Source organism: Pecten maximus, chromosome 12, assembly GCF_902652985.1.
Source record: "Pecten maximus chromosome 12, xPecMax1.1, whole genome shotgun sequence".
NCBI classification, from domain to species: Eukaryota; Metazoa; Mollusca; class Bivalvia; order Pectinida; family Pectinidae; genus Pecten; species Pecten maximus.
Genome location: NC_047026.1, coordinates 16,855,130 through 16,881,003, shown reverse-complemented (window position 1 = coordinate 16,881,003; position 25,874 = coordinate 16,855,130). Strand labels below are relative to the sequence as shown.

The 25,874-nt window shown below is 35.4% G+C and overlaps 1 protein-coding gene across 10 annotated transcripts in view; it reads left to right on the top strand.

Annotated features, from left to right (window-relative positions):
* Nucleotides 1-25,874, top strand: part of LOC117339536 (cilia- and flagella-associated protein 46-like) — a 74,953-nt gene that overhangs the window by 10,136 nt on the left and 38,943 nt on the right. For 9 of the 10 annotated variants that reach the window (XM_033901205.1, XM_033901206.1, XM_033901204.1 and 6 more), the window contains 22 exons: nucleotides 189-266; nucleotides 2,706-2,805; nucleotides 3,459-3,557; nucleotides 4,716-4,906; nucleotides 8,592-8,688; nucleotides 9,003-9,134; nucleotides 12,587-12,704; nucleotides 13,962-13,985; nucleotides 17,182-17,311; nucleotides 17,581-17,718; nucleotides 18,105-18,396; nucleotides 19,194-19,327; nucleotides 19,996-20,208; nucleotides 20,748-20,976; nucleotides 21,371-21,520; nucleotides 21,777-21,887; nucleotides 22,625-22,803; nucleotides 23,283-23,414; nucleotides 23,680-23,851; nucleotides 24,126-24,287; nucleotides 24,815-24,885; nucleotides 25,003-25,078. In XM_033901205.1, coding sequence (XP_033757096.1) covers nucleotides 189-266; nucleotides 2,706-2,805; nucleotides 3,459-3,557; nucleotides 4,716-4,906; nucleotides 8,592-8,688; nucleotides 9,003-9,134; nucleotides 12,587-12,704; nucleotides 13,962-13,985; nucleotides 17,182-17,311; nucleotides 17,581-17,718; nucleotides 18,105-18,396; nucleotides 19,194-19,327; nucleotides 19,996-20,208; nucleotides 20,748-20,976; nucleotides 21,371-21,520; nucleotides 21,777-21,887; nucleotides 22,625-22,803; nucleotides 23,283-23,414; nucleotides 23,680-23,851; nucleotides 24,126-24,287; nucleotides 24,815-24,885; nucleotides 25,003-25,078 — 3,028 coding nt within the window. The remainder of the gene's footprint in view (nucleotides 1-188; nucleotides 267-2,705; nucleotides 2,806-3,458; nucleotides 3,558-4,715; nucleotides 4,907-8,591; nucleotides 8,689-9,002; nucleotides 9,135-12,586; nucleotides 12,705-13,961; nucleotides 13,986-17,181; nucleotides 17,312-17,580; nucleotides 17,719-18,104; nucleotides 18,397-19,193; nucleotides 19,328-19,995; nucleotides 20,209-20,747; nucleotides 20,977-21,370; nucleotides 21,521-21,776; nucleotides 21,888-22,624; nucleotides 22,804-23,282; nucleotides 23,415-23,679; nucleotides 23,852-24,125; nucleotides 24,288-24,814; nucleotides 24,886-25,002; nucleotides 25,079-25,874) is intronic. The other variant, XM_033901202.1, reaches the window with a different exon arrangement.

Genomic DNA, 25,874 nt, shown 5'->3' with positions numbered 1-25,874 from the left:
AATAATGTTCCATGATCCAAGGCTGCTGATGTGACATTTGGATTTGATAATGATATGGGATATTATTAAGTTTAGTGTCTTATACTTATTTCACCAGTAGTATCACTGTGTGTTTAGATGACTTTGTAGATGATTATGTAGATGTTCCTGTAGATATTTATAGATTGGTGGCTGAATTTTTCAAACAGGAGAAGTCCCTCCAAGGCAGGGAGGCGAACCCCTACTCCTACGAGTACAAAGAAATTAGCCGCGGACAGCCCAGACAAGTGAGTTCCCACATAATATGGACAGAAACTCATGTATTCTATACCATATAGATAGAGAGGGCTATAGGAAAATGATCAGGATTTAATAAAAAAAGAAAGTTTTGCAACAGTAGTTCTGGAATAAAATGCATCTGAGGGAATTTCAACAAAACTTTATGGCAATAACCCTTATACAGTGTAGATGTGCATAAATAATATAATGTTGTAATTTTGTGATTACCATGGTAACCAGGTCACTATACTTCGTTTTTTGGGTGAGTCTGTAGACACAACGATGTACCTGCTACTCTTCCTAAATTACTGAGGGAATTTCAACAAAACTTTATGGCAATAACCCTTATACAGTGTAGATGTGCATAAATAATATAATGTTGTAATTTTGTGGTTACCATGGTAACCAGGTCACTATACTTCGTTTTTTGGATGAGTCTGTAGACACAACGATGTACCGGCTACTCTTCCTAAATTACTGAGGGAATTTCAACGAAACTTTATGGCAATAACCCTTATACAGTGTAGATGTGCGTAATCTATATCATGTTGTAATTTTGTGGTTACCATGGTAACCAGGTCACTATACTTCGTTTTTTGGGTGAGGGGGAATTTTGTCCAGTCAACTCCTCATAAACCTGTGAACTGCTTCAAGTCAAACTACACGGGAGTGATAGGGACCATGTGTAAATGTGCATGCATGATATTTCTCTACAGAATTTTTGGTTTCTATGGTTACCAGGTTTCCATACCCATATTCTTGTGGACTACTCAGACAACACAACTCCTATATATAGCTATCAACCGATTTCATTTGAAATACACAGGAATGTTAGGGACTCATAATATGTACATATGCATGCAGGTTTTTTTCCCCACAAATTTAGGTTGCCTTGGTAACCCATTCACTAAAAAACAGGTTTTTGTTGGGAAATCTTCACCAGAGGGGCGGTGGAAGGGCGGGGGTATGAGTTGGCCCTCTGGACGACAGTTCTAGTTTAGTTCTAGTTCAATAAACATGTAATTATTATATAAAACTAAGAGCCCTGTCTAGACTAGTGATTAAGATGAAATCGGATGCATTGGAATGTAAGTCAATATATCTCATTAAAAATGAAAGTTTATGATCATAATAATTAACTTTTAATGTGTTTTCTTATTCTTGGTAAAGGTAAATCCTTCTGTGGTGGGTACTCGGTATACAGGTCATGATCAATAGCTTGTATTACGTAGATAGAAAACAACACTAACAATGATCACCTGCTTATATTAGAAACATTTTTTTAAATTTTTTAAGTCACTAGCTTTAGTTTTGTAGACCTTGAATATGATTTATGAAGCAGCTGTTAAGGAATGATAGAATCTTTTTCTGTATGTACTGTGCTAATGAGAGATCAGTTTATTTCATATGAGACATTCAACATTCTTTAGCAAAATTTTGTTCTGAGCCAAAGCTCAGTTGAGAATATCTCATGTTTTGCAATGTTGGCCCAATGCTGTGAAAAAACAGATGCTGAACACAGATGGGGTTTGATTCTATTTCTCGTACGTAATTGTATCAAAATTGTATGAAATTACATTTAAGATAAACATGGAATTATTTTATTTTCAAATTCTTCAATTTGACTGAATTACCTTCTCTGCAGACTAGGCAGTAGAAGACAATTCTACATAAAGCATTTATAAGATGTCACTTTACGCGAAATTTTGCAAAAAGGTACCTGATAGGTCGACAAATCAGACAAGACAGAAGAAATCTAGCACTAGATTGTGAAATTTACCTTCGTCATGTATGAAAAAATGATTTCTGTAGCTACAGATAATATTTGAAATAATAATTGTCATACATGTATTACTGTTTATAACTTGTATTTTAGAAATGACATTATTTGGTTGAATGCAAAAATTACAGTCCCCAGTGTTTGGATAAATCATAAATATATCAATAAATTAAGTATAAATGTTTCTAGGAAAAACCTAGTTCATCACTGTAAGAGATTAGATGATAACTTGGATTCACTTAGCATTGAAATCTGACAATTTTTCAATTCGGATGAAGATGAAGAGAAGGTAGAGTAGCGGTTGTTTAAAATGTTACACCTTTTTTTCATGAATTGAGATTTTTAATCAAATCCACATTTGATAGCAATTTATTTAGTAAAAGATACCAGGTCACAGCAGAAAGAGCTGAAATTGCGCCGAGCAGTCCATTAAGCATGGTGCACTCATCTTGTTTAGTGTAACCTCTTTAGAATACATCAAACATGATTTCCACACATTCTGGACATAGACTTTTGCTATTTCTTTATCATTGAAATTGAAATAAATGAAATGTATAATGGTTTCCCATTGAATATACTGATATATTCTTTCATGGGAGTGAAATATTCATGATATTCAACATCAGGAAGTCATTTAATTTCTTAAATGTATTCATTTGCACAACAGACCATTTTTGCTGTTGGAGCTTGGTCGGTTTTGTCTAGACCTGGATTTCCCTGACCTAGCCCAGGATTGTGTGAACCATATGAAGTCATGTGTTGTCAAGGTAAGGTACTAGTTACCATGTTAATTTCATAGGATTAATTTTCTTCGTGTCTTTGTTTTCCTGAACCTTCTGTACTGTATTATTTAAAGTACCTCATTTGATATAACAGCATATTTGATTGAACTAACCATCACATACCAATTAAGACAATGCAAATTGTTGTGTTGTCTTCTCCCTGTTGTTAATTTTGTTGTCAAATTTTGACTATTTCCTATTTGGAATATGTAAATTAAGAGTAATTTTTCTTTGTTTTGATTTTAATTTGGTATTAATAAACAAATTTATTTCTCCTCCGAGAACATGACACACTTTGGTGAACAATTTTTCATGTTCCTCCAAAGCAAGAGCCGCAAAGGTATATAATGTTTACTGGGAAATGATAAAGTCACCCTCCATTATGTGTAAATTACTCACAACCTTGGATATGTATAGGAGTAGCATTCTTCCTGTGATGGAATTGGATTTACAATGAGGAGTGAACATTTTGTCTACTTTGTTATACCAGCCTGCAAGAAAGAAACGTACATTTGTTCATTACTGTGGATTATGATATTAACAAGATTTTATATTATTTGTAATGGTAACTTGTCAGAAGATATAAAATTAAGATTTTGATGCCATATATCTACAGATTTAGATATTTATGTTTATAGGAGGCTGGGTTCTACCTGGAGCTTGAGTTGTTGGAGTGTGACCTAATGCTGCATTCACTGGGTGACAAAAAGGATTCATATCAGAAGTCTATCATAGATGTAAGTTATCAGACACATCAAATTCACTCATCATCAGATACATAGAATTCACTCATCAGACACATAGAATTCACTCATCATCAGACTCATAGAATTCTCTCATCATGAGACACATAGAATTCTCTCATCATGAGACACATATAATTCTCTCATCATCAGACACATAGAATACACTCATCAGACACATTGAATTCACTCATCATCAGACACATTGAATTCACTCAGCATCAGACACATATAATTCTCTCATCATGAGACACATTGAATTCACTCATCAGACACATAGAATTCACTCATCATGAGACACATATAATTCTCTCATCATGAGACACATAATTCTCTCATCATGAGACACACATAATTCTCTCATCATCAGACACATAGAATACACTCATCAGACACATTGAATTCTCTCATCATCAGACACATTGAATTCACTCAGCATCAGACACATATAATTCTCTCATCATCAGACACATTGAATTCACTCATCAGACACATATAATTCACTCATCAGACACATAGAATTCACTCATCAGACACACTGAATTCACTCATCAGACACATAGAATTCTCTAATCATGAGACACATAGAATTCACTCATCATCAGACACAGAATTCACTCATCATCAGACACATCTAATAATTCACTCATCAGACACACTGAATTCACTCATCAGACACATAGAATTCTCTAATCATGAGACACATAGAATTCACTCATCATCAGACACAGAATTCACTCATCATCAGACACATTGAATTCACTCATCATCAGACACATTGAATTCGCTCATCATTAGACACATAGAATTCACTCATCATGAGACATATAGAATTCACTCATCATGAGACACATAGAATTCACTCATCAGACCCATAGAATTCACTCATCATCAGACACATAGAATTCACTCATCATCATCATCAATAAATACATGTAGTAAATCTGATGAACAATCTGTAAAGTGGTATAATGTTTTTTTGATGGTTTTACGATGTAAATGACATAGCTATCACTGGTGTTGAATACTGTTTTACAGATCAACAGTCTGCAAGATTTCACACATATTTTTCGTGGTATCTTTCATAGTGTCATTTTGTATAGTGTAAACAGTGTAGTAAATTGCAAACAATGATCTTCTTGAAATTTTCAGCTGAGGTTGCAGGCTATCAAACGTTGTGAGGAGACCATCATGAATGCCATTCGTCATGGTGACCCCAATGTAATCCAGGCAGCTTGTGTGACTCAGTGGAACTTGTGTTTGCCTCTGCTTCAGCTCAACCTGAGGAACCATGCACGTAAACCCCTCACCCTAGTGGCAGAGGCCTTAGAGGACATCGAGAGGTAAGATTGTCCTCAGACTCTAGATAAGATATATAAAGTGACAGGATTGAGGGTTAAATTGTCCTCAGACACTAGATAGGATATATAAGATGACTGGATTGAGGGTAAGATTGTCCTCAGACTCTAGATAGGATATATAAGGTGACTGGATTGTGGGTAAGATTGTCCTCAGACTCTAGATAGGATATATAAGGTGACTGGATTGAGGGTTAAATTGTCCTCAGACACTAGATAGGATATATAAGGTGACTGGATTGGGGGTAAGATTGTCCTCAGACTCTAGATAGGATATATAAGGTGACTGGATTGGGGGTAAGATTGTCCTCAGACTCTAGATAGGATATATAAGGTGACTGGATTGGGGGTAAGATTGTCCTCAGACTCTAGATAGGATATATAAGGTGGCTGGATTGAGGGTAAGATTGTCCTCAGACTCTAGATAGGATATATAAGGTGGCTGGATTGGGGGTAGGATTGTCCTCAGACTCTAGATAGAATATATAAGGTGACTGGATTGAGGGTAAGATTGTCCTCAGACAGTAGATAGGATATATAAGGTGACTGGATTGTGGGTAGGATTGTCCTCAGACTCTAGATAGGATATATAAGGTGACTGGATTGTGGGTAGGATTGTCCTCAGACACTAGATAGGATATATAAGGTGACTGGATTGAGGGTAAGATTGTCCTCAGACAGACACTAGATAGGATATATAAGGTGACTGGATTGAGGGTAGGATTGTCCTCAGACACTAGATAGGATATATAAGGTGACTGGATTGAGATCTTCATTGATACTCTAAAGGATTGTTGCTGGCTGATGACTGTTTCAGACAGGAAGGTTTGAAGAAGTTGTGAATGATAACTGTTCAAAATGGAAACTCGACTGGTCATCAGTGGCACTAGACTGGAAATAATTTGCTTTACTGGTAATATTTGGTACTTGATAGGTTACCAATGGCACTAGACTGGTATTCTTCTGTACTTGACTGGTAACAAATGGTCCTTGGTTGGTAACAAATGGTCCTTGACTGGTAACAAATGGTCCTTGACTAGTAACAAATTGTCCTTGACTGGTAACAAATGGTCCTTGACTGGTAACAAATGGTCCTTGACTGGTAACAAATGGTCCTTGACTAGTAACAAATGGTCCTTGACTAGTAACAAATAGTCCTTGACTGGTAACAAATGGTTCTTGACTGGTAACAAATGGTCCTTGACTGGTAACAAATGGTCCTTGACTAGTAACAAATAGTCCTTGACTAGTAACAAATAGTCCTTGACTGGTAACAAATAGTCCTTGACTGGTAACAATAGACAATAGACAATAGACTAGTAAGCAATGGCACTATATATTGGTAACAGAAGGAATGGTCAAAATTACTTTTCAGACCAGTTTTGCAGTACTTTGTATGTGAATGAGGACTGTTCAGACAAAACGCGGGAGTGCTAGACTGTTAACCATTGGCAGTAGACTGATGACATGTGGTACTAGAATGCATACATGCCATACCTCCCGGCGTGAGACAAAATCTCCCTTATTTTCAAGTCATTTATTTCCTCCCGGCAGGAGAGCCAAAATTCCCGTATTTCGTAATTCCCTCCGGTATTTTTGCCGACGCCATTTTTGTTTACAATTCAATTTTTCTCGCGAGATTTGGCTAAATTTAGCGATCACGTGATCCATCTGTTCACGTGATCACTCAATCAAAATGGCGCCTGTTGGACACGGCTTTCACACGAAGCTCTGGCTAGTGTAATGTTTGCGCTAGAAAATATATCACCATGAAATAAAGGCAAGTCGCTTACAAACAACTTTAACCCCCTTAGCTAACAGACTTGAATTATGGTTTGTTTTCTTTTAGGACCATACTTTGATGATGATAATTGATACGGAGTCTCAGTCTGGTCAGACGCAAAATCACACGTATTTTTCATTTACCATGTGTATCGTTGATCAGTGATAGCAAGATGAAATCCGATATTTTCTTTTAGAAAACTATCAAAATTAGCACATCTGTTGGTCGTTACAAAGTGGTCAATCATGGTGTTTACAATGACTGTACAGTCCATGACAGAGACAATATACAAAATCTAGAATGATCGTGATAAGATTTACTGCAGTCTCCTAACATTAACATCTTCCGTTCTCATAATTTCATGTTTACACTTGCACACTTGGAATATTTTTATATCTAAATGGTCCAACATAAGGTATCCCACAGGACATTTCATGGTGATTTTTACAACTGATGTGTTCCCTCGGAGTGGATCAAGCTTTCTAATTTTAAGAAAATCCAAACTGATAAATGAATAACTTACTTGTCTTAATCTTTAGCTACGTGTAATTATAATATACCCTTTTCAAATGCTGTTATGTAATATGCATAAAGCTGTGAAACTTTTTGTGTTGCATAAAAAAAATCGGAAAAAAAATTCATATCATCAGAATCTGAATGTATAGTATACTTATTGCATTTTTTACCTTATACAACTTTTTGTTGTTTGCATATACAATATGATTAATATCTAAAATAAATACAAATATTCTTTATCACTTTCAAAATTAGTTAATTGCTAAAAAATTGAGTAAAAATGTCGATATTTATGTCGCGCACAAATCTCCCTTATTTTAGGCAAAAATCCCTTAAAATAATCATCAATCTCCCTTATTGGTCTCCCAAAAATATGGCATGTATGAGAATGATAACAAGGAATACTAGACTGGAAACCATTGGCAATAGACTGGTAGCCATTGGCACTAGACTTGTAACCACTGGCATTAGACCGGTAACTTTTGAACTAGACTTGTAACCATTGGCACTATCCTAGTAACCATTGGCATTAGACTGGTAATCATTAGCACTAGACTGTTAACTATTAGCACAAGCCTGGTAACCAATAGCACTAGCCTGGTTACCACTGGAATAAGACTGGTAACCATTGGCATTAGACTGGTAACCATTGGCACTAGACTGGTAACCACTGGCATTAGACTGGTAACCATTGGCATTAGACTTGAAACTATTAGCACAAGCCTGGTAACCAATAGCACTAGCCTGGTAACCACTGGAATAAGACTGGTAACCATTGGCACTAGACTGGTAACCACTGGCATTAGACTGGTAACATTGGCATTAGACTGGTAACCATTGGCATTAGACTGGTTACCATTAGCATTAGACTGGTAACCATTGGCATTAGACTGGTAACCACTGGCATTAGACTGGTAACCATTAGCAATAGCTATTAAGACAAAAGCCAAGGACACTAGGCTTAGTAACCAGTTGAAATGGCCCATACAGATTACAATTATATCAGTGTTATTGGGATCAATAACCTTAAAACAAAATATAGGATATGTCAGTGTTATTGGGATCAATAACCTTAAAACAAAATATAGAATATGTCAGTGTTATTGGGATCAATAACCTTAAAACAAAATATAGGATATGTCAGTGTTATTGGGATCAATAACCTTAAAACAAAATATAGGATATGTCAGTGTTATTGGGATCATTAACCTTAAAACAAAATATAGGTTATGTCAGTGTTACTCATAAGACTTTAATTTTGAATTAAAAAAAAAAAGTAATATATCTCTTCCAGTATGAAAGCACAACATGTATGAGATTGTGATTAACAAGAACAGGCCAAGGGATTTAATGACTTTTTCTATGTTACAGTTTACTGATCAGTCTGAGATGTCAGGTACACACAGAACTTGCCAAGTGTGAGGAAGACCAGGAACAGATACAAGTGGCTATGGACAACCTCAAAAAGGTAACTTGGGTTGAAGGCAGGAAATATAATGTGTCATCCATGTCAAAAACTATATCCATTTCATTTGCAGTTCTTTTGTGTATTTACCTCGCTGTCAAAACCAGCAGAAATATTCACTGTTTACATGTCCAGGTGTAGAGAATAAATGAAGTGAAGATTAAGCTAAGTTCACAGTAAATCATGACTTTGTAGAGTTGATGTTCTCTAAGATCTACTATTCCAAGATGCTGGGAATGTTAGCTGTGAGAGCCTGGATCTGTCTCTAAACAAGCTAGAGTTGGATTGAAGTTTATTAAGAATGTTGTATTTTGTAGGCTCTAGCACTAGATGATGGGAATGTGTACCATGAGAGACTGGAGGTGTCTCTACACAGACTAGAGCTCAGGTCACAGCTTTACCAGCAGCCAGAGAGACCAGAGGATATTGCCGCCATGATTATCGAACAGGTAATTAATAGCTTATATGCAAATGTATTCAAAGATAAAGTCAAAATCATTCTCTAGTGTACTAAACAATAACTATTATATAATTTATCAATACACAACATCCTTATCAGTCCCCTACCGGTGAAACTAAGGGGACTATATATAGGTTTCCTCCTCGTTCGTCTGTCAGTCTGTCCACTCAGTTTTCTGCATTATTCTCAGCCATGCTTCAACGTATGTTGGTGAAAGTTGGTATGTAAATTCAGTATGACTAGCTACAGATCAAGTTCAAGTTTTAGGGTTTTTGGGTCAAGGTCAAGGTCAAGGTCAGTGTTAATTTTTAGCCCACCATCATCAGATGGTGGGCTATTCAAATCGCCCTGCGTCCGTGGTCCGTGGTCCGTCCGTCCGTCCGTCCATCCGTCCCTCCGTCCGTCCGTAAACAATTCTTGTTATCGCTAATCCTCAGAAAGTACTGAAGGGATCTTTCTCAAATTTCATATGTAGGTTCCCCTTGGTGCCTAGTTATGCATATTGCATTTTGAGACCAATCGGAAAACAACATGGCCGACAGGCAGCCATCTTGGATTTTGACAATTGAAGTTTGTTATCGCTATTTCTGAGAAAGTGCTGAAGGGATCTTTCTCAAATTCCATATGTAGGTTCCCCTTGGTGCCTAGTTATGCATATTGCATTTAGAGACCAATCGGAAAACAACATGGCCGACAGGCAGCCATCTTGGATTTTGACAATTGTAGTTTGTTATCGCTATTTCTCAGAAAGTTATGAAGGGATCTTTCTCAAATTTCACATGTAGGTTCCCCTTGGTGCCTAGTTATGCATATTGCATTTTGAGACCAATCGGAAAACAACATGGCCGACAGGCAGCCATCTTGGATTTTGACAATTGAAGTTTGTTATCGCTATTTCTCAGAAAGTACAGAAGGGATCTTTCTCAAATTTCACATGTAGGTTCCCCTTGGTGCATAGTTATGCATATTGCATTTTGAGACCAATCGGAAAACAACATGGCCGCCAGGCAGCCATCTTGGATTTTGACAATTGAAGTTTGTTATCGCTAATCCTCAGAAAGTACTGAAGGGATCTTTCTCAAATTTCATATGTAGGTTCCCCTTGGTGCCTAGTTATGCATATTGCATTTTGAGACCAATCGGAAAACAACATGGCCGACAGGCAGCCATCTTGGATTTTGACAATTGAAGTTCGTTATCGCTATTTCTGAGAAAGTTATGAAGGGATCTTTCTCAAATTTCATATGTTGGTTCCCCTTGGTGCCTAGTTATGCATATTGCATTTTGAGACCAATCGGTAAGCAACATGGCCGACAGGCAGCCATCTTGGATTTTGACAATTGAAGTTTGTTATCGCTATTTCTCAGAAAGTACTGAAGGGATCTTTCTCAAATTTCACATGTAGGTTCCCCTTGGTGCCTAGTTATGCATATTGCATTTTGAGACCAATCGGAAAACAACATGGCCGACAGGCAGCCATCTTGGATTTTGACAATTGAAGTTTGTTATCGCTATTTCTGAGAAAGCACTGAAGGGATCTTTCTAAAATTTCACATGTAGGTTCCCCTTGGTGCCTTGTTATGCATATTGCATTTTGAGACCAATCGGAAAACAACATGGCCGCCAGGCAGCCATCTTGGATTTTGACAATTGAAGTTTGTTATCGCTATTTCTGAGAAAGTACTGAAGGGATCTTTCTCAAATTTCCCATGTAGGTTCCCCTTGGTGCCTAGTTATGCATATTGCATTTTGAGACCAATCGGAAAACACCAATGCCGACAGGCAGCCATCTTGGATATTGATAATTGAAGTTTGTTATCGCTATTTCTCAGAAAGTAATGAAGGGATCTTTCCCAAATTTTATATGTAGGTTCCCCTCGGGGACATTTTGAGACCAATCAGAAAACAACATGGCCGACAGGCAGCCATCTTGGATTTTGACAATTGAAGTTTGTTATCGCTATTTCTCAGAAAGCACTGAAGGGATCTTTCTCAAATTTCATATGTAGGTTCCCCTTGCTGCCTAGTTATGCATATTGCATTTGAGACCAATCGGAAAACAACATGGTCGACAGGCGGCCATCTTGGATTTTGACAATTGAAGTTTGTTATCGCTATTTCTCAGAAAGCACTGAAGGGATCTTTCTCAAATTTCATATGTAGGTTTTCTTGGTGCCTAGTTATGCATATTGCATTTTGAGACCAATCGGAAAACAACATGGCCGCCAGGCAGCCATCTTGGATTTTGACAATTGAAGTTTGTTATCGCTATTTCTGAGAAAGTACTGAAGGGATCTTTCTCAAATTTCCCATGTAGGTTCCCCTTGGTGCCTAGTTATGCATATTGCATTTTGAGACCAATCGGAAAACACCATGGCCGACAGGCAGCCATCTTGGATATTGATAATTGAAGTTTGTTATCGCTATTTCTCAGAAAGTAATGAAGGGATCTTTCCCAAATTTTATATGTAGGTTCCCCTCGGGGACATTTTGAGACCAATCAGAAAACAACATGGCCGACAGGCAGCCATCTTGGATTTTGACAATTGAAGTTTGTTATCGCTATTTCTCAGAAAGCACTGAAGGGATCTTTCTCAAATTTCATATGTAGGTTCCCCTTGCTGCCTAGTTATGCATATTGCATTTGAGACCAATCGGAAAACAACATGGTCGACAGGCGGCCATCTTGGATTTTGACAATTGAAGTTTGTTATCGCTATTTCTCAGAAAGCACTGAAGGGATCTTTCTCAAATTTCATATGTAGGTTTTCTTGGTGCCTAGTTATGCATATTGCATTTTGAGACCAATCGGAAAACAACATGGCCAACAGGCAGCCATCTTGGATATTGACAATTGAAGTTTGTTATCGCTATTTCTCAGAAAGTACTGAAGGAATCTTCCTCAAATTTCATATGTAGTTTTCCCTCAGTGCCTAGTTATGCATATTCTATATATAATAGGTTCCCCTGGTTTGAAAAGTACTAGCTATAGAGGGCTGTTTCTGAATTTACACAGATTAGTAAGACTTAGAGGAAGGGAAAAGTAGAGAAAAGATCAATCTGACATGGAACCTATAAAGATCATTCAATGGTGGGCGCCAAGATCCCTCTGGGATCTCTTGTTTTAGTGAGGGTCTGTAGGGGACATTCATTGCTTTAGCAATACCCAGCATGCTTGTTTCATTCATAATTTTGGTATGTTAATTTCATCTCGTAGATTTCATTTTGAAAATTATAAAAAAAAAAAAAAAAAAATAGTCAATACATGTTATCGATACAGGTTGTCTTCAGGTCATCTTAGTTAATTATATCAGATGAGAAACCAAGATGGAAATTGGAAAGAAACTTTGTTACATGTAAATCATCTGACTGTTATTATTGATCAAATGTAAATCCATTGTATTATGACCTCACATTGTACGGGGTAATGTATTGTAACAGGCTAGGAAGGCTGACTCCGGCACCATCAGGATGAAGCGGTCACTCTTGGTCAAAGCTGGGGAGGCCCTGGCCCCAGATGCCTTCCTCCTAGTACTGGACAGTGAGAGTGACACGAAAGGTCAGTTAAGATTGACACTGTTAGGGATTGTGCTGTGTGTGAGATATCTGTTGTTTGTAGGTGTTTTACTTGAGGTGATGCTCTAAAAGTTGATGTCACTAGACCTGAAAATCTCACAAAAAGTATAATTACGTTCTGTGCAGTATTTTTTCTGAAAAAAAGTCCTCTCTAGTGTAAAAGTTTACTATTGAAGTTTGGGGAGGACTTATTTTGGAACCACACTTAGCTTACTATAATTTTCAAATCTATGATTCTGCCAAAATGAAGAAGGGAGTTATTTGTGGGTGGGGGCTTATTTACCGATAAATTTGATAATTGGTAAATTTCTGGGACAGTCATACTAACAATATGTATAAGTTACCAAAATATGATTTTACATACTTTATCAGCTCATATTATAATTCGTTATCATAGGCTGATATTGAAAACTGAAATAAAGGGCATAAATAACATTCAAATATGTTTACTATTCAATCAAAAAAAATTCTGTATGGTCTGAAATGGAATTTTGATTATTAAACTTATTGTGAAAAAGTCTGAATAATTGATCACTTACAAATATACAAATATTTGTTAAGAATCTGTGTCAGAGGAAAAGAAATATCTTGATAACAATGGTATGTACATGCACTGTTTAACTACCATATTTGTCTTTTTCTTCCCAGTCCACTGTATACGTATATACAATGGGCATCGACATCGTTGTGTTCAATATTCCATTTCGGCTTGTTTTCTGCCATTCCATTTCATGTCTTAAACATCCCCAGCTTGTCCAGGAATCAGTTTTAACAAATTCCACATGCTCACTGTCTCATCATTGACATTTATACTGTTTTCTTGAAAACAAGATCATGTTGGTTGTAATACATGTATTTCTGTGATTGCATGTCAAAATTCCGAATAATTCTAGATCTGGAAAATATGCATAATGCTGTTTATATCACATGTGGTACAGCTAGACACTGATAAAACTGATTTCTGATTTTGTGGCAGATACTGTTTTATTATTTATTAGAATTTTATATTAAACCTTGTGGTTACAATTTACATGTATTATATTACTCAGTATTATTATTATTTTTATGACGTAATTCTTTCTTTTACAGTGATTGTTGTATATTTTCCTATTTTGTATAAAAAATACTTACAGCGTTCTTTGAACATCTGTGTAATTATTTCATACTGAACAATTTTAGTGATTATGAAAATATTCTAAACCAAACTTTACAGCGATCATTAAACATTTTGTTATTTCAGAGAACAAGGATCATCAGTTTACAGGTTCATTTCTGTATAAACTATGTTACTAATTAAATCTGATAGTAAATCTATGGTCAAGCATGTTTACATGGTGTAGGTGCATGATGACTCGTCACAAACTAGATAAAAATTCATATGTCTGGATCTACTTCCTATGTACCAGTCTAATCTAGCCACCCACTGAAAGTTTCATTTGGGAAAAATCAGCTTAGCCAGGAAAAAAATAAGTAATGAAAAAATCAAAATCAGCTACCTAAGTGGAACGGAAGAACTATTTGTCACTTTTAAAATTTGATTATAATGGTGACTATCGGTATAGCATATGCAAAGTAAATTGTTGAATCATCGACTCAACCCACCCCTTCGTCGATCAAGACTCAAATAATTTGCTAAGATCATATGACAGACAGTTCTATAAATCAAGTAGGTTATCTATGATATTGTTTTTATCGATAATCCCTTCAGCTGATCGTCAAACGCCTGTTGTAGCCAATCAAAAACCATCTTAAGGTGCTAACATACTGAGGCGTTAAGTGATCAGAGATTTCATCCCTTCACCAACTGAAGTAAGCATGCTTTACCATGACCATCACATGATTGTAGGATGTAGACACTGCCAGACCTGGCCTCTGTCTGATGGGTGAAGCTAGCTTTAGAGTCGAGGCTGAGCCACATCACAAACTGTTGTATCATCTGTCTGTACCTCTGTCCAGGAGAAATCATAATAGAATTGATAGAAAGTAGTGACCTATATATGTACATGGTATGCAGAAATGCAGAACTCTGTAGGTATTCAGGATAAAGGTTATTGTGTTATACTCAGCTTTGCTATTAAACCTTAATTGTAAGCAGAATAAATGGTATTGAGCTGGGAAATTAAAATCTCAATTGTATAATTATAGATATTTAGAGCAAAATTGATGGTGTAAAGCTGGGATATATATTTAGAGAAAAAAAATATGGTGTTTATATAATTTCAGGCATGAGAATTTTCAGATAAAGTCTGATTTCAGACTTTTTTCTCATGTTGGCTGTAATGTTAATTTTAATATTTCATTATAGAAACTACACTACAAATTGGGATTTCAGACTTTTTTTACACTCAGTTGCTCTAATCCCTGCAATTTTGAAAAACAAAAAAAATAAAGCAGAATTTATGATGTTTAAGCTGTGATGTTAAAGATTCATCATGGTATAATGTACTAAAATCTTATTATAATGTAGATATCCAGACTTAACAAATTTATGGTTTTAAGGATGGATATCAAATTATCGGTGGCATAGAGTAGTTATAATAAAATAAGGGAACCAGTACCTTAGCTGGAAAATGCATTTTTTACCATAAATTATTTTCATGATCAGAACAGTCATTTTATTTAAAGAAAAAATGTTTTGGTTTGTAATAAAGCATTACAACAGACTTAGAGTAGTTAGATTAAGGACCTTGAAGTAAATAATATTTGTTGATAGTTTTGTTTTTTGTACTTTTCACATACAAATGTATGTACACAGTACATATGATATATTGGTTCCCAACACCAAACTGAGTATTACGAGGTAGTGTATTCAGTACCCTGGAAAGTGTTACAGACACAACATGCTAAATGGTAGATTCACCATCTTCAGGCTTGTATTCACAAACAACTTCTCTTGCTCTCTACAGATCTTCTAGTATGTCTAGGTTTAACACTGGGTGTTACGAACAGAATAATGTAACATGGCTAAATTTGGTGTCAGGGACAAGTCCTTCTGTGCTACCATTTCTTAAGGGTGTACTTCAAAAATTCTTTTAGATATCTTTTAAGAAATACATGACTGTATTCAAAATTTTTATCTCTTGATATAGTTTCTACTGTTAATCATTTCTGGATGTCATACTTTGAAAATCCTTCAGATCTGATTTGAAAATAAATTATTATTCTTTAAAAAAATTTAATCTCTGTTTATCTGCTTTGGGATTACTGTTACGTACATGTAGTAGTAAATTGTTAAATAATATCAGACAAGTTCTTTCTTCTCTCATGAACTCATTTTCTTAATTTTCTTTCTAATAAAAGTAGTATTTGTAATAAATACTCTAATATGGCCATGGAAAACCTTTTTTTAGGTTTGATTACTGGGATATGGTTTTAATATTAGACATTTATCATCCTGTAAGGGAATTAAAAAGCCAAGACAACAGAAGACATTTTAAATTGTTCATCTTTAAAGATCTATGCAAGAAACTCAACTCCTTTTTTTTCATTTTCATTTTTTTTTTTTTAGAATTGTGTGGCTTAGTATTGGAGATTTGTGAGATTGTTCTGGAGATCAGTTTGATTTATAGAAGTGATTCAAAAGTATAATTATTTCACCAGCAGATAAATAAATTTGAACTCATCATATAGGTTTAATTTCAATTAATTAAAATGAATGAAGTCACATGCTTTTACATTGTAATGCATATAACTTCATCTTAAGAATTTTAATTTGTAATTAAAATTAATAATTCATTTTAATGCCTAAAACTCTGCATGACTTTTTAATATCTGTGAAAATTTAGGTAAATAAACTAACGTAAGCAAATATTTGCTGAATTTATGTTAATAAGTACATTTATTTTGATTAAAATTATGTCACAAATTATAAACAGATAATGATTTTGAAAACAATTTTCAGGTCGAGTATATTGTTCTGTATTCCGTTGTACTATCATATTGTTGTAGATATTTGACAGTTTTGTACTGAAAGTATAAGGTATATTGTACATCAGTATGACCTGACTAAGATTTCAGACTGGTGGTAGAATTACCCAAAAAATGTCATCAAACTTCTACTGTTCGCATATTGGTTAGGTTAAGCTTTCAAAAATGACATTTTCAATTTCAAAAAACTTTGATTCACTCTTAATATGTCAAATGGATTGGACATTAGGCTAGGTCAGTCAAAAGTTAATATCAAATGTATGCTGATTATGAAAAATGAAAATGAATATCAGACTATGCAGGAATATAAAATGATGTTACTTTATTTGATATATTTTATGTAGCTCTCAAAGGATACAAGTTTTGTTAGACTTTGGGCAGTACTTTGATCTTCCAATTTGTTTCCATCACAGCCATTCAATAACTATGATAGTGTGAATATTGATTGATACTGTGTACCGAGACATAGACAGTGCGAGTATTAGCATATGATCTGTTAGCCGTAAGCTAAGACAAATGTACGCTTGTTGTAGATGTGACAGGCGGTAAAGCACCACTCACACAGATAAAGAAGTTATCCAACAAGGCTCGCCAGTTTAACAAGTGTGTAAAGAAAGCCGCAGGCCACCTCAAGAGACTTGGTGATGAGAATGATAGAGAGAGGCGAGTTATTCCTGTTGTTGATATTGTTAAACATTCCATTATCAATTACTAATAATGATTACTAGCTTGGGGAAAAAACCCCAGCATAGATATTTAAACTAAAACTGTACCCAAAATTAACTGTTTGTAAATCTTTTTTAATATTAAGTTCTAGTTCTAAGTCCTATACATGAATTTAAGTCATTTATCAAATTAAAATCTTTGAAAAGTTTTAATACAATGAAATTTCAGTGTTTAAAGTTTGCCAGTGACAATTTGATATCTTGCAGATCTCGCCTGTGGGGTGACCTTGCTAAAACCGCTCGTAAACAACAAGTCTGGGATGTATGTCGTGTAGCTGCCAGATTTTGTCTCCTGTATGATGATGGACGCTGGAAAAATGTTCTTCCTGAAAAGAAAATGGAAAGGTATCGAATAAATTTTGTTTTTGAGCCAGGTTGAATGGAAGCCCCTTGTGAAAATTAATTTTGAATTTAAAGTAAAAATTTTAATGAATAATTTTTTGCAAAAATTTTTCTAGGATTTGCTTAATTAAGACAGAATAATCTTTTGAACATTTTTGAAATATCATAATCTTAATTAACTTGGTCAAAAGTCTTCACCTTGGTGTAGTTTGGTCACTCATTATCGATATGTTTCAAATTATCTGTAATTTATAAATGATCAAGTTATGTTAAATTTTAAAACAAAATTATAGAAAACTAAAGATAAATCAGTTGCATGGTATACCAGATCGTCTTATACTCAGCTATTAGGAAATAGAAAGTTTTGAGATTGTGAACTCTGTCTGCAGCCCAAAGCCTGAAAAACGGCGTGATGGTGGAGCCAGTAGCAGTATGGGTGCAGCTGGAGGTCAAGAGTCATCATTGCGAATGGTCCAGGAGTCATCCATGAAGATGGAATCAGTGACAAGTGGACCCAAGGAGTCGGTAATGTCCACCGTTGCTGAGGGCGCCACCTCCTACGAGGGTATGGAGAAAAAGGGACGCAACCTCAGTCGTCCAACCAGCCCCGAGAGATTTGTTCCATTATACGATAAGGACCTGATTAGGATGCTGGCCGAGGTCTCATTTGTCCAGGGGGAGGTAACTATCATTCATCATGTTTCATTACCCCACCAATACTGTATGAAGTGTTATTTAACTGAATTATATTTGTGTGACTTTTTCTGATTGTAGTCTAGCATTATTACAAATGTTTCTAATGTTCTCTTTCTTACAATCAATCTCAAATTCATGGTATGCATTCAATTATAATTAATTTTTCTTTGTTTTCATGGTAAATACTCAAATGTGATTGGTCGAAAAATTCTTTTCATTCTTCTATGAAAGAAATTCCGAGAATGGCGCGAAAAATGTGACGTCACAATACGACAATTGACGTTGCGTATTGATTTGAGAAAAAGAATCCCATTTAAAACCAGTAAAATTGTACATAAAACATGTTTTAAATTAGAAAATCATTTTCGAAAATTAATTATAAGCGTTGATGTCAATTATTTTTTAGTTTCATCGGGTTATGAAACAAATTTTGTTTGCAAACTTCTGTAAGAATCGGATTCATACAGTTTGCAAACAAAATTTGTTTCATACCCCGATGAAACTAAAAAAAAAATGACATCAATGCTTAAATGAAAAAATAATTTTAAAATTATTGATTTTGAATAACTTATGATTTAAACAGATTCAATGACATTATATAACAGATTTACTGAATGATTCCTTAGCTTTGTGCAGTTGTGAAATGGAAGTAGCCTTTCTAGGGCATATTGTTTTACTGTAACAAAATATTAACAGCATGAATAGAATGTGTTTAAAGATGGCAAGGATTTATTTCCAGTAAGAATATATGTTGTAAGTACATTATGATGACTTTCCTTTAGGCTATTGTCCACTTACTGAGATCAGAAGGGGTGGAACTGAACGATATGCCCATTCCTCCTGCGGACAAGAGTAAGCGTCCCAAGGGATACGTGGCTAAAAAGCCAGAGGAGGATCCTGACTGGATCGAGTATTGGTTAGTTTCTATCTATCTATCATTCTAAGAGCAATTCTAGCAAAATATTTAACTGATCGGAAGATTCCAAATTTGTCCACAAACAGGGACCACCAATAGAAGTAATTTTATTCAAACACTATCATTATATGATAGCTGCATTGTCTCCAGTTACCACCATGTATAGAATTTCTTTATTTCTGAGTTCATTGGATATATATTTTACAGGAAACACTCTAAAAGTCTTGATATTAATTGAATTCATAGAAAATTATTAGATCTTTGTTTTAAGTATTCCCATTTATCCCCATGTCATGAGGAAAGAACAGTGTTACAGTAAACCTGTTACTTTGGAATTACATTGTAATGATTAAAAGGTCAGACTACCTTGAGTTTGTTGTTATGATATTTGGATAATACAATGTACCTTATCAGCAGGCTTCTAGCTGAGTTATGATGACACATGTTATAATCCTTGATGTAAAATGTGAGGAAATATCTCTGTAACACCAGATTCCATTAACATATGCCTTAATTGGTCATTTTGTATTCCTGGCCAAAGCATGATCTAATTTCCAAATCAATGCGTACCGATACTTTGTGCAGTTCTTCTGAATGTGAGAACAGTGAAATAATATGGTACTAGAACAGTGTATCACACCATCCAACACTAAAACGAATATTTACAGTGACTGGATCAAGTCGTTGACAGAGGACGGTACCCAGAGTTTCCTGCGAGGACTAGAACTTGGTGTGGAGTTAGTGGAGCCGTGGCTAATTTGTAGTGCTGGGGCCTACATCTGGAACTATAACAATCACCTCCTCACTCAGCTACGACACCGCGAGATCATTGATGTACTCTCCACCGTCGTGGCTGGCCTCCGCAAGATAGGACATGCGGGGTATGTTTTTGAAACCACCAAACATGAAGCAGTGGGGCCATTTATTTTGATTTATTCTTTGCATCTTTTAACAGAACTTAACTCTGTTTATAAATAATACCTTTTTTTGCATATGTCTGTCTGGGTAAATATTGAAAAGGAAACTAAAAAAAATGTTAAAATGTGATGATTTTCTCATAGAGATCTGAAAATCCAATGGTATTTTTCATCATAATTGATCAACAGTTCATTATATTAATAATTTTCTGATTTTAAACAAACAAACTTCATAGCATACGTAGAAAATGTAATAAAGATGACAAGTGTTTACACGTTTCATTTATAAGCAAATTCTAGGTAAGTTTGGAATTTTCATGCAAATCAAAAAAAAAATTAATATGACAGCAACTGATAATGTATTCATTTTATAGGAAATTTGAACACACATGTAATAGATTAACTACATTTGAAAGCTTAATTTCAATCAAAACTGAGCTTTCCTTTGATTATTGATTTGCAAGTGATATGCCCAGTAATTATGAGGACCGGTGATTTTCCAGAGAGACTGTGATGATGGTAAACATATGCACAGCTTTAGCATATGCCTTTATGAAACCATGGATCCCGGCTGAGCCGAGCAAGGATAGTGCTGCTGCCCCAACCCCTGCGCCATCTCCTGAGGCGGGTAAGAAGGGCAAACCTGCGGCTGCTGGTGCTGCAAAGAGTAAGCCTGTTCTTGCTGTTAGTATCAGTCCTGATGCCACACCGGATTTGAAGAAGGCCATAGAGGTGTGTAATTATATTTAGGTATATAATGTTCGTCCGTCCTGTCACATTGCATCCCGTCATGTTTAGTTCAGTCCTGTTTCAATGTTAACATTTAGCAACTTCATTCTTCGACAGATTTTGGTCAATCTTTATACAAAGAACAAGTTTGAGTATACTTCAGACATTATATGTTTCAGTGTACCAAGGTCAAGGCAACGTCAAGGTTGATTATAAGCATAGACAAATAAGACTTTTAAGTTTGTAAACTTTTTTGTCATTCAATTAACCCCTATGACTATCATAATGATACAGCTAATTTTGCTGAGTCCTAATAAGAGTCCTGATATGGTAAAGCATAAACTCCTAGGAATGTCCTGATGTTTTTGGCTGAGGTTTATCTTGTAATCCTTTCCAGGTTTGTGAGTATGCCATAGATGTAACCAATGGTAGTAATCCCCTCCACGTCGTTCCCATCGCTGCTCGAGTCCCCCTCCTTCAGACATGGGTTTTGGCAAAACAGATGGCTCAAGTACAAATCCCGAAAACCCTAGGAGCTGATGATGAGGTAAGTTTTGACCAACATCAGATATGAAAGACAATTTCTCTTTTGTCTTATTATAAGATGTTTACAATGAGAATTACTAAAAGCTTGAACAATTACTGAGTACAAAATAAATATGCTGTAAGTATGTTAATTGATATTTATTAAATTCTCTCTAGTTAAGTGACTTTCAGGAAATTTCTAGTACAAAAAATTAACTGATAGCTATAATATGATAGAAAGCTTGGAAACTGAATAAGTTCCCTGTCTTTATGTCCAGCCATACACTGAAGGCCAGAGACAGATGACAAGGGCCATAGTTGCCATGGAGATGCTGACGGTCAACAGGAATGGAATCATGGAGTTCAAGGACACACCAAATATTCAAGAGGTAAAGGTCTTCAGTGAAATATACACTGTATAAAGATGGATTTTACATATTAAATTAAAATCCATTTTAGAGTATAATGTATTTCTTTTCATTGATTTTATCGTTGTTTACAACCACTGCACACTCGCCCTCATCAGAGATGAAGATACCTGATGGTGTCTGTCCATTTCTCTGTCTGTCTGCACGACAAGCTAACATCCAATATTTATGAGTCTAGAGAGGTCAAGGTCAATGTTTCATATAAATAAGATAATGAAATACAGTGTATATATATATATATATTATGTGATTGTATTTGTATTTTTTGTGTTTTGATAAAGGGGCGGATTGCCTCGAAAATTTTAACAAGCCTCATTGTCCACACTGTTTGAATTACTTCTTTGCCCCATATAATCATTACAAGTAATTCGTATCCTCCATACATTTATGTGATGATCCAGTGTTATCTGGATTATACTGTTTATATTACTTCTTTGACCCATATATATTGATGACGTCATACATATCTAAGCAACGTACAAATAAACAAAAGTTCAGTCCGCCTGAAGAAGCCTGAGAGGGCAGAAAGGCCTTGCAGCAAAGTCTTGTTTTTTTTGTTATTTTTTATACAAACACCTTCACAAGGACAGATTTCTTTTTCTTATATGCTACATATATATATAGATAGTTGGGCATACCATGGGACCATTGCTTCCTCTTGTTCTCGTTGACCATTATTTTCATCTCTGGTTATGTAGGTAGCTAATTGGCTGGAAGAATGTACCTGGTCAGACAAATTCATGGAGCTACAGATGTGGACAAGACTCACCGCTCTGGCCTATACTCAGAAACTCCATGCCATTGTCGTACGCTGTAGTAAACAAGCCATACGTTTTGCTACAGTTGGCACCCAACCAAAGAATAGGAAAATGGAGGCGTAAGTTTTAGTGAAAATAGACAAGAGAATTTTCAGAGAAAAGTCTGATTTCAAACCTTTCCTGTATATTTGTTGTTAAATTTAAAATGTATAGTCCAAGAAAACATTTTAAAAGGTTTCATAATTTCATATTTTTTAAACTGAACTTATCTAGCTCAGTCCTGATATTAAATAGGATTGGTATATGTTAAAGGCTAAAGGTTTCAAATGATATCAGTCTTTGTTGACATTATTTTGAGGGTATCCTGGTCAATCAGCCTCTTATTTCGTCAATTCTTTTCAGTTAGTTAGTTAGATGCTGGTTTATCATCCTATGATCTAGCTAGGCTTCGTCTTACCGACTATAGTCAGCCTAATGTCGAAACCTTTCTCTGATAGCCCCCTTACACATTCCTATAGGGTTGTGAAAGATTCTTATTGACTCCGTAATTTTTCTCATTCAAGACGACCTTGTCTCAGTATGTTGTCTTTTTTCACAGTCACCGGTATATGGTGGAACAGGAGATGCTGAGCTACGCCAGTGGTCTCCTCGGCCAGAGTCTTGTGGACAACATGGCCGGTAAGAACGCTGTCAGACGAGAGGCTATGGAGGCTTTCCTCAACAGTGCCAGGTACGTTTAGTGTTTTAGATGATAATTACTAATTTTAAAGTTCTTAAGGTTCACTTAGTTTTACTATCTCAGATAAATAATTTTCTAAAATGATCAAAAATAATTCCTCTTACAAATTTCAGGTTTGTTTTATTGTTTAAATTTTTTTAAAGAATTACTTTAAAAGTTTCTCAGCAGCACCTGGCCAATTTTAGTGTCTCAGCTCTTTAAAATATGTTAGTTTGTTGTCAAGTCTTAATTTATGTAACAATGAAAATCTTCACAGGTTTGCAAGGAATGCTGACAACTATGAGATGGTGATGACAGCCGCCAGACATTATTGGAATGCCTGTATGCCCCTTGTCAGTCAGCCAATCGAGAGGGAACTCCTTAGAGAGCCAATCAAGGCCATCCTCTTCTGTATCACCACCACAGCGGAGTCTGTGCGTAAGGCAGAGGTAGGTAAAAAAGTAGACTTTAGGTAGTGAAGATTTACATGTCAACACAGCATAATTCTAATCAGAATTTGAGGCTGGTATTAAAGAATTGACTCATGGCATTTTAAACAAATTAGAAAAAGGCATGCAAGCAATTGAAATTAAAAACAAAAATGAAAAGAGTGGTAGCAAAAAAGAAGAAAATTGAGGGACTTGTAAGAACAAAATTCCTGTCAATGAAAATTAGCAATTGGTAGAAATCACATATAATCTGGAATTATATAATATTAAATAGGAGAAACAGGAAGACAAGGAGAATGAGGAGGAAGATGGAGGTACAGGGGCTGAGGTGGCTGGGGATGATAAACCACACACCTCTACCATCGGGAGCCCCGAGGATGATCTAACTCTCCGAGCCTCATTGTATGGAGTTCTGTTCCAGTCCTATGCTGACAAGGTTTGTTAAGATTATTATGCTTGATATTGATATGATTATATGCCTGAGATATAATTTTACTATACTCAGTCATTAAAGGTAGAACAAAATTTAATATCCAGCTAAAATATCTCTGTAAATGTAATGCCTATTATCATAATTAATATGACACAAATGATTTGTTTTTCTGCTTACTTTGACAAGGTGCTATTGCATTCAATTAAATCCTTGCAAACTACAGTCCTGATTTGGGAAGCCTTTTGATAAATAAACAACTTTTCTGTAACTCCAAGTACCTTAAGTTTGTATGTCTTGTCTGATGCTGACAAAGTATCATAAACAGACATGGACACTTAATGATTTTTGGGACACAGATATTTGATCTTGGAGTTGTGATTTTCCTGTGGGAATTTGGAGTACCCAATATATCTATATAATGGTGTTCTGAACTGGCCTTGAAAAAATCATACAAAAATTACTGTCTTAAGTTTGTTTTAGCCTGGGAGATGATTTGTAGTGTATAATATATCAAGGAATTTCTTTAACAGAAACAATGGGAAGAAGGTCTGGCTGCTATGGACCAGGCCATCACAGACATGCCGAGGACCAAACATAGGCTGTAAGTATAATCCTTATCATTACTTCTTAGTTAAGGCTCATATGACAAAATGTGACAACATTTGTTATTAAAACTGACTATACAAGTGATTTGACTTTATCTTATTTTATTTTACAGTCTGATCTTCAAACATCGTGTAATGACTAAAGCGAAACTGGGTAGGAGTGTCAACATGGACATCCAGAAGTTTAAGGTAGAAGTTGTTAAATTTCATACAAATATCAATTCTAACAAAATAACAAATCGAATTACTTCTGGTGTGAGATTATGTTTTTTTGCACCGTTTTCAATTCTCGACTTTATTGACTTATTAATCAGAGAGTGGCATATTATCCTGTTGTATAGATTTATAACTGCAACCAGTTCTTTGACATTTTGATTCTATTTCATTGGTGTATAGATCTGCAATCATATTTTATCATTTATTTGGAACCTAAATTGTATATCTATAAAAATATCATGTAGTTTATCTGTTGAATTTAAAATCCAAGACATTTTGAAATAATACAACTTTAGAGTAGTGTATACACAATGTTGTCTGTAATCTTATAATCCCATATCTTTTTTTGTGGTTTTATTTTCGTAAATTTGGTTATGGTTAAATTTGCCTAACAAGGATTTCCACTATAAATTTTAAAAGCTTTGTACATATTTTAGACATAACAGCATATTTTATTACTTTATTCCATTGTCGTTTTATTTGACTAAAAACCTGACAGGATGACCTAGATGATTGTTCAATCAGCCGAATTCGCAAGGTTTGGGTGTTGAGATATCTACCACTGCTTTTAAATCATTATGTATTGTATAGTGGTCAACACGAGTCGCACAAAAAGTGTGGCTGGTGTACTGTAGTGTATCACTGCTTCAGTTGGAGACGGACACGACTTGCATGTGTCATCACAAGGGCTTCAACATCATTGTTCACTTGTCTATTGTTACATTTTTTTCTACAAGTTTAAGATTTTGTTTTGGATTGTGAAAAGCAT